This window comes from Galeopterus variegatus, unplaced genomic scaffold, assembly GCF_000696425.1.
Source record: "Galeopterus variegatus unplaced genomic scaffold, G_variegatus-3.0.2 Scaffold2529, whole genome shotgun sequence".
Taxonomy (NCBI): domain Eukaryota; kingdom Metazoa; phylum Chordata; class Mammalia; order Dermoptera; family Cynocephalidae; genus Galeopterus; species Galeopterus variegatus.
Genome location: NW_007728640.1, coordinates 357,232 through 366,983, shown reverse-complemented (window position 1 = coordinate 366,983; position 9,752 = coordinate 357,232). Strand labels below are relative to the sequence as shown.

At 34.3% G+C, this 9,752-nt stretch overlaps 1 protein-coding gene across 5 annotated transcripts in view; it reads left to right on the top strand.

The window, feature by feature from the left end:
- The window catches only part of PPP3CB (protein phosphatase 3, catalytic subunit, beta isozyme), a 43,826-nt gene that overhangs the window by 16,260 nt on the left and 17,814 nt on the right, over window positions 1-9,752 (top strand). For all 5 annotated transcript variants that reach the window (XM_008582177.1, XM_008582176.1, XM_008582181.1 and 2 more), the window contains 6 exons: window positions 653-764; window positions 1,786-1,931; window positions 2,199-2,338; window positions 2,443-2,520; window positions 2,627-2,721; window positions 5,591-5,716. In XM_008582177.1, the coding sequence (XP_008580399.1) occupies window positions 653-764; window positions 1,786-1,931; window positions 2,199-2,338; window positions 2,443-2,520; window positions 2,627-2,721; window positions 5,591-5,716 (697 nt within the window). The remainder of the gene's footprint in view (window positions 1-652; window positions 765-1,785; window positions 1,932-2,198; window positions 2,339-2,442; window positions 2,521-2,626; window positions 2,722-5,590; window positions 5,717-9,752) is intronic.

Sequence of the window (9,752 nt, the reverse complement as noted above, 5' to 3'; positions counted from 1 at the left end):
GACCGGGGACCGGCAACGGGATCGCAACCCTCGGCGTTGCTCCCGCGCCTCGCTCAGCCAGTGAGCGGGAACCGGTCTGTATGTGGGATCCGAACCCTCGGGCGGGAGCGCCGCCGCGCTTCCCAAGCGGCGCACTATCCAGTGTGCCACCGGGCCGGCCCAATTTCTATGATTTTTTTAATGTGCCTTTCTCTTTGCTGACACTGCTGTGATTTTTTGATATTATTTTATTTACTAATATGCATATGGAGGAGACCAGTCTGCTAATTGTCTTTTATCAAATAATCTCTAAGTCTAAAGTAATTAAATAGATTATTTGACTCATTCATTCAACAAATATTTATTGCTGTTCTCCTATTTGCTAGGTATTTTTCTAGGAGTAGAGCATGAGAAGTGAGTAAGATGACAAATCCAAGATTTCATGGAACTTATAGGAGGGGTCTTCAAAAAGTTCATGGAAAGAAAGATTCATATTTTTAATTTTCATTTTCCACAAACTTTTTGAAATACCCTCATGTTTTACTAAGAGACAAAGAGAGATAATAAAGAGTAATAGAGATGGTAAGAGTAATAGAGGAAAAGGAACAAAGATCGAACAATTTAATTAAACAAAAATACAAGATAAATTTACTGGAAACATTTTCTTTTGCAGTGTGTCTTATATTTATGGGTCCTGAAGATTCTATACCCAAGCACATTATTTCTTCTGAGAGGCAACCATGAATGCAGACACCTTACTGAGTATTTTACCTTTAAGCAGGAATGTGAGTACTCCCAGGAGAAATGTTTACACTTCCTCAATATTCTTTTGGAGGGATAGGCTGTGGGTAGTAAGAGTTATGGAGACTTTACAGTGCAACATGTAAGAACAGATTTTGTGTCCACACATGTAAAGCTTTGAGAAAGACTGTTAAGGGCTCTCTAGTGTTTAATGATATTTAATTCAGAAGTTTCATTTCAGTATTTCCTAGTAAATTTAATTTTTACTAACGTACTTAGGAACAGTTTGAAGTTTTGTATATAGTTTTTATGTTAAAATTATTTTTCCTAACAGGAAAAATAAAAACCAAAGGAAAAGAAATTATTGTTACTGCATTGGAAATTTTAATCCCCCAATCTTGAGATATTCCTATGAATGTTCTTAACAAGTGATTTGTCATCACTGCAGATTGTTTCAAACATACTATTAATGAATTGAAAGTTTTTTTTTTTTTTTTTTTTTTTTTGGCGGCTGGCCCATAAGGGGATCCAAACCCATGACCTTGGTGTTACACAAGGCTGTGCTCTAACCAGCAGAGCTAACCTGCTAGCCCGTTGGTATCTTTTTATAGTCACCCTATTACCCACTCTCAGCCCTGGGTTATCACTTACCTGTTTTCTGTCTCTATAGTTTTCTTCCCTTGGTTTTAATAGTCAACTTTATATATACATGAGGGTACTTCAGAAAGTTTGTGGAAAAATGGAATTAAGAGATGATATGAATCCTTCTATGAACTTGTTGAACTTTGGAAGACCCCCCATGTGTACATGTATATATAAAGAGAGACTTTTACCTTTTATAATTGAAACTGTAACTGTCCAAATCTCATTATAAAACACTGCAAGATATAAGGGAGGGATGAGAACAAGTAATAAAATCATGTATATATATATATATATTTTTTACTGCAAGATATAAGGGAGGGATGAGAACAAGTAATAAAATCATGTATATATATATATATATTTTTTTTTTTTAAATGATCAACTAGTAACTTCCAATTATTTAATATTTCCTTTTTCTAGGTAAAATTAAATATTCAGAAAGAGTCTATGAAGCTTGTATGGAAGCTTTTGATAGTCTGCCTCTTGCTGCACTTTTAAACCAACAGTTTCTTTGTGTTCATGGTGGACTTTCACCAGAAATACACACACTGGATGATATTAGGAGAGTGAGTATATATTTTAGTTCCGAGGTTGATTCCTATTTATAGTACTTTGTTGGGTAGAGAGTAGAAGCTTCAAACTTCTCTTCACTGCCAAGATTAGGTAATGGTAAAAATTAATATACTGATATTTCAAGGAAATATCTTTTAACCTTCAGAACAATGTACTGTGGACTATATTCAAAGTTGGTACCACTTTCCTATGTCCATTTTGTCCTTACTTTTTGATGAGTTATTTCTGTTTTTTGTTTCTTTCTTTTCTTTCTTTCACAGTTAGATAGATTCAAAGAGCCACCTGCATTTGGACCAATGTGTGACTTGCTGTGGTCTGATCCTTCTGAAGATTTTGGAAATGAAAAATCACAGGAACATTTTAGTCACAATACCGTTCGAGGATGTTCTTATTTTTATAAGTAAGGAAAAATATCCAAGATTAATCACATTTTAATTGTTAAAATAGTATATGCATCATACAGAAAACCATTATTTTACTTAATTTAGTCTTTTCCCCCCACAGCTATCCAGCAGTGTGTGAATTTTTGCAAAACAATAATTTGTTATCGATTATTAGAGCTCACGAAGCTCAAGATGCAGGGTAAGAATTCTGTTTCCCTGACCCAAATTAACACCTTAAAATACAAAGCAAACTTAGTAACCATGATTGATGCTTTACGATGCATATTAAGCTATTTGTTTTGCAGCTATAGAATGTACAGAAAAAGTCAAACTACAGGGTTCCCTTCATTAATAACAATTTTTTCGGCACCTAATTACTTAGATGTCTACAATAATAAAGGTAAGATGTTGTTGATAAAAAAATTATTAAACAACTTAGCATTTTAATTGATTTTTTTGAAAATATAAAAGGGGCATTGTTTGAAACCATAACTATCCAAATCTCATTATAAAAAACTATAAGATATAAGGGAGGGGAGAGAATAAGAAATAAAAATCCAAAATGTGAAACTAAGTCATGTGTAACCATTCCACAACTTGTCACTCACAAAAGCTCTTTTAAAAAAAGTGTTCTAAGTACTTTGAGCAAAACCAAATGTGATTTTCTCAAACTCCCCTTTCTTAAATCTTTCTGCTTATAATCAAGAGAATGTTTCCTTGTTTGTATAAAGCTGCTGTTGCTTTAAACATTTTGTTTGTTTGTACTGTCTACTTGTTTAGTTTATCATGTTTCTTGTTTTATGTTCACAAATCTAGGTTCTCTTTCTCTTGCTTATTCCCTCCTTTTACCTCTACAGTCTTACCACTGCCCCATGAAGATTTGTATTTGAGCTTTCTTTGATTAACCACTCTGACCTCCTTTTGAGGATACATTCTTCCATTTTTACCGCTTTTTTTTTCTTTTTTTTTTTTTATGTCTTTTTTTCTTTACCTTCTGTTCAGTGGTTTCCATTTCCCCTCCTTTTCTCCAAATTTGATCTGTCTACAATAATTGGATTTCACTTTATTCTGACATATCTTATTGACAGTTAATGCCAAAGGGTCTTAATTTAGTTAAGTGTGTGCCAAGGACATTGAAGATGAGATTGGGTATATTTATGTAGTTCACATCTTTAGAAGAGGAAATTAGGAGACCACCTCCTGTTCTGTCTTGATATGTCTGGAATTCACTCAACTATGCCATAGCTTCAGGGTCAGACTGGAGTGGATGTGCCAGGAGGAAAGAACGAACAGAAGGTTAAAGACTTTAAAAAATACATTTAGAAAGATAATCAGGTCATCGCTAAATATGGGTTGTGGTATAAGATCAAAAGAGGAGCAAAAGGGAAGTTCTTTGGATGATGGGAGGTGGTCGTTAAAAGGTTAAAACATTTGCCTGAGATCAAACAGTAGTATGCTGGGTAAGTTTGATACAGATTATGCTACAAGAACTTATATTGTAGATATCTAATGAAGCGTAGCTTCATTTTTTGAGAAGAAATGTATTTAAGTTTTAACTCCATTGTCAAGAACAGAATTGCGTGCCACATTTAACTTTCTACCACTGCAGGTAATTCCTCAACTGTGACTTCTTTTTGTCAGTATTAAAAGAGCAAGTGTTCTGGGGCCGGCCCGGTGGCGCACTGGATAGTGCGCCGCTTGGGAAGTGCGGCGGCGCTCCCGCCCGAGGGTTCGGATCCCACATACAGACCGGTTCCCGCTCACTGGCTGAGTGAGGCGCGGGAGCAGCACCGAGGGTTGCGATCCCATTGCCAGTCCCCGGTCCGGTACGGGGGCAGCACTGAGGGTTGCGATCCGTTGCCGGACACGGAAAAAGACAAAAAAAAAGAGCAAGTGTTCTATGCCCAGTGGATCATTGCCTTACTGGTTGTCCTTTGTCAGCTTGACTCAGGAGGTTAAGGGATCCATTTTTTTAGTACTCAGAAAAGTACTCAAACCACTGAATCTGTCTTGTCCAAATCACATGTCTCTTGGGAGTTGTGAGTCTGTACATGAATAGTGTTAGTGATTTGAGTGTTTATATAGTATGAGTATGCTTGTAATGTTTCATTCCATCCATAAGGCAATTTTCTAGATTTTCTCTCTCTCTTTTCTCTCCCTTAAATAAGGCCTGAAAGCTTGATATCAACCCATAATTTCTGAAGCTAAATTTAAAATACTTTTATTTCAGATGGGAATTTCATAAGGGAAACAAACATATACCTGTTAAGTTAGTAAATGGTGACATATAGCAGGATTACTTTTATTCTGTATTAGCCAGAATCACAAATCTTGGAATTTAACATCTGCATTTCAGTGCTTTTTATTAAAATGAAGAAAAAGTAATCATATAATTATTATAATATCTACAGTGCATTTTATACTTTTATGTTGTTTCATGTAAGATACATTATGTGACCTTAAACTTCTGAGGTAGGCAGGGTGGACATATTAGACCCATTTTATAAATGAGAAACAGATCAGTTAAATAATTTACCAAGCATTGCACAGCTAGTACATGCTATAGTTTAGATTAGAGTCCAGCCCTGCTAACCCAGTGTTCCATAAAGTAATATAACCAGAAACAGAAAGATATTTGAGATTGAGATGAATATGTTACCTTTGAATTATTTGATTATAATGTTTTCTCTTTTGTTATTATAATGAAATTTTTTTCTAAATGAAGTAAAATTTGTTTTGTAGTAGTTTCACCTGATTTCCTATATTAAATGAAACATATACATTCATAAATAAAATGTTCCAAATTGGTTTTTTTGTTTGTTTGTTTGCTTTATTACCACTCAGCTATCCTTTTCAGGTTGCCTGCAGCTGAAAAGACCCTCTTAAATTCCTCAACTTCTGTGAATTTTAAAAACCTAGAAAATTGCTCATTGCCATTCTGCTTCCTCTAAAAATTGAGTTTTCACAATTTTGGATTTAGTAAAAGTATATGTTTATCATTGATTATAAAGTAGAACAAACATTCTGGAAGGAATCTGGAAATTTCGTTAATAATAAGTGAAGATTCTGACTATTGCTGTACATAAAAGTGTGTTAAAAACAAAAAGTATGTTATTACTAAAAATTAGTTCTTATCTGCCTCTACCAGCCCTGATTCCACTCACCCCCAATCCTCCTTCCTCTTAAAAAGATATTTTTCTGCTTTTATGTATTTTATAGCTTTGAGGCTAAAAACAAATTGTTACATTGACCTTCGACTTATCTTGCAGCTGCTGTATTAAAGTATGAAAATAATGTGATGAATATTCGACAGTTTAACTGTTCTCCCCATCCTTACTGGCTGCCCAATTTTATGGATGTCTTCACATGGTCTTTGCCATTTGTTGGAGAAAAAGGTATGATTTTTATTTAAAAAAAAGTAAAGAATTATTTTATTACTATTACATTTACTCCAGTTTACTCTCACAGTCACATACTTGCTAAAGGAAACTGAAGTCTAGTTTTACTGAGCTTGTAGCTTTGCTTGTGTCAGTGGGCGTGGATATGAGAGCCTCAAAGATATTTTAGTTAGCCATTTACAGCCCCCATGTGAGGGTGTCTGGGGGACTGGGAGAAGACTTATAAATAGCCTGATCTTGTCGTCAGCTGTTGGTTTTTTTTTTTTTTTCTTTTTTTCTTTAGCTTAAATCTTTTATTAAGGGATGGAACGAGAGCTTTGCTTTGGAATGGACCCTTCTGCATATTTTATCACCATTTTTGGGGATTCATGGGAGAATTTAATAGCCCTCATTTGACAATGTTAGTCATTTCATAGCAGTTCTGTACTCTGAGAGAAATGATAAAGGAGCTTTGCTTTGGAATGGACCCTTCTGCATATTTTATCACCATTTTTGGGGATTCATGGGAAAATTTAATAGCCCTCATTTGACAATGTTAGTCATTTCATAGCAGTTCTGTACTCTGAGAGAAATGATAAAGAAAGAAAAATTCAGGTTCTAATATTTCTTCTCCTATATCAAAAATATGTATAAAATTTTAGTAGTGATGCTTTTCTGATAATTTAGAGGAATACCTATTAGTACATACGTAATAGTCTTCTTAAGAAAATAAATGCTGTTTAGGAATTTTGTTTGTCTTTTGTTTCTAGTTCCACAGAATTCTTAGGATTTCATTACTAATCACATTCCGTTTTAGTGTTAATTTTTTCACAAAGCAATGCCTCAGTTTCCATATGTGGAAAATGACAGTATTAGAGTACAGACAGTATTTTAAAACATTTTGTTCTGTATCTCTTACTATTTTTTCTAACCTCTGCCATGTTATAAAATGTTCCTTTGTGTATGGGATATGTCACTAATGCCAAGGCAATTTTTGGTTCTAAAATTCAGAATTAATACTTAAACTCTCTATATTACACAGGCTGTCTGCAGATTGCCTCTGGTCTTTATTTACTCAGTAGGTCCAGTGTTAAGTTAGTATGGAGATAGAATTACCCACTTTAGCATTTGAGAAGGGGGCCAGTTAAGGGCTTAGGAGCAAAGGATGCATTACACTTACAACCTTCTATCTTTGGTATATGAGAAATAGTTCAATCATAGCATCATCAGGCTAAAGAGTATTTAAGAATTCATCTTGCTTATTTTCCTGCCTTCAGGCTAGATTGCAGCTCAACTATTTTAATGTAATATAGGTAGCATGGAGGGTAGGGGGATCAGGAGAATAAAGTAGGAGGAAAATGGACCTTTCATAGATTCTCTGTAATTTGATTTTCTGATGCATCCACATAAGGAAATATTTCATTATATCTAATCTAAATGTTTATGCTATGAGTGTTTAAACACGGAAAGAGAGATAATAGGTTTTTCTCAACTAGTGTACCTATCAATAACCAAGACATCACAGAGTTTTATTTGTTTGCTTGCTTGTTTGTTTATTTTTGGCAGCTGGCCTGTACGGGGATCATAGAGTTTTAGAGCTCATGAGTGAACTATCAATCATGTAGTCCAAATCCTTTTTTTTTTTTGGTGGCTGGCCAGTATGGGGATCCTAATCCTTGACTTTGGTGATGTAACACTGCACTCTAACCAACTAAGCTAACTGGTCAGCCCAAATCCTTTTGAAAGATGAGAAAATTAAATCTGATTTTTGTGGATCTCTTATAAGTAAAGATGGAGAACAGTAGGCTTTTACTGATATTACTAAAATTTGAAGTCTACTAAGTGATCTTTGGTTCTTCTTTTGCCGGTCTAAATTATCTTCTCTCTTATAAGATACAGTAGTATTCAAATCTTCTGATCATATTTGTTGTGTTTCTGTGGATCTTCTATAAATTACTCACATCTTTCTAAAATTGTAAAACTCAGATTTTAACATTATATGCAAATAGAATCCTAGCCAGTGAACCAATATGATCATGATAGTCATTTAGAAAAATTACTGCAGTAAAATGGACTGGGTGGAAGAAAGACTAGAGACCTGGAGATCTGTTGTGAAGCTACATCAGAAGTCAAGAAGAGACATAATGAAAGCCCTGGTAGCATTAGGAACTGAGAGCAGGGAAAACTGAAAGAACTGTAGAAGTAAAATCAGTGAGATTTAATGAGATTGCATGTTTAAAGGGAGGGACTGGTTGAAGATGACTTGGGTTTTTGAGTCCATATGTACAAGTGTATTTCAAAAAGTTCATGGAAAAATGGAATTAAGATAATGCGAACCTTTCCATGATCTTTTTGAAGTACCCTCTTATGTCATAGCATGAATCAGTACTTCATTCCTTTTTGATGGAATAATATTCTGTTGTATGGATATACCACATTTTGTTCATCCATTCATCAGGTGTAGACATTTGATTATTTCTAATTTTTCACTATTATAAATAATGCTGCAAAGAATACTCATGTACAAGTTTTTGTGTGGACATACGTTTTCACTTTGGGGGTGGTGTAGACCCTGGGAGTGAAATTGCTGGGTCATATGGTAATTCTGTGATTAACCTTTTGAGGATCTGCCAAAACGTTTTCCAAAGCAGCTGCATCATTTTACAATCCCACCAGCAGTGTATAATGATTCCAATTTTCTCCGCATCCTTAACATTTGTTATTATCCATCTTTTTTATTATATCCGTTATAGTGTATATGAAGTAGTATTGACTTGCATTTCCCTAATTAGTAATGATGTTGAACATCTTTTTATGTGCTAATGGCCATTTATGTACCTTCTTTGGACAAATGTATTTTCAAATCTTTTGCTTATTTTATAATTGGGTTATTTTTCTTTTTATTATTGAGTTGTGTTTTTTATATATTCAAAATGCAGGCCCTTTATCCAGATATATGATTTGCACCTATTTTCTCCTATCTGTTGGTTGGCTTTTTGCTTTCTTGATAATAATGTCTTTTGAAGCACAAAAATTTTTGATTTTGATGAAGTCCTATTTATCTATTTTTTCTTTTGCTCATGTGCTTTTGGTGTCATATTTAAGAAAGCATTCAATCCAAGCTCACAAAGATTTACCCCTATGTTTTCTTCTAAGAGTTTTATAGTTTTAGCTCTTATATATAGGTCTTTGATCCATTTTGAGTTAATTTTTATATGTGGTGTGTAGTGAGGGGTCCAACTTAAGTCTTTTGTATATCCCAGCACTATTTGTTGAAAAGACTGTTCTTTCCCTACCGAATTGTTTTGATACCTTTGTCGAAAATCAGTTGACCTTAAATATGAGATTTTGTTTCTGGACTCTCAATTCTGACTACTTCATTCTTTTTCTAACTTCCATTTAGAATGATTATCTGCCCTCTCTACTTGGCATACTCTTAGTTCGTGATTCCTCCCAAATGTTGTCTACCAAAAGCCTTGTTTTCCCCAGCAGGTTTTTTGCATACCTTTGAATACTTACAGGATAGTTTTCATCACTCTTTTGTGATAGAGATATATTTATATGTATATATACACACTCATACACATATATATAATATATATATCACATATATCACATATATGAAATTATGAATATATGTATATATATGAGGTTACTTCAAAAAGTTCATGAAAAAATGCATTGAAAGATAATAGGGATTTTTCTGTTATCTTTTTGAAGACCCCTTGTATAGCTTCAGGTAGTTAGTAATCTTTTTGAAGGTAGAGAATATGTCTTTCATATCTGAATCCCAGAGATTTAGAACAGTACCTGGCATATGGTATGCTTTTAATATATTTGTAGGAGGAAAAAGGGGTTTGTAGGGGCAATATTGCGCCTTGTTTTGGATGTATTAATTTCTCGGTGCTGCTAGGACATCCAGGAGCTAATACTCAGTAAGGATTTTATTTTTATTTATTTATTTTATTTATTTTATTTTTTTTGTCTTTTTCCGTGTCCGGCAACGGATCGCAACCCTCAGTGTTGCCCCCGTACCGGACCGGGGACCGGCAAC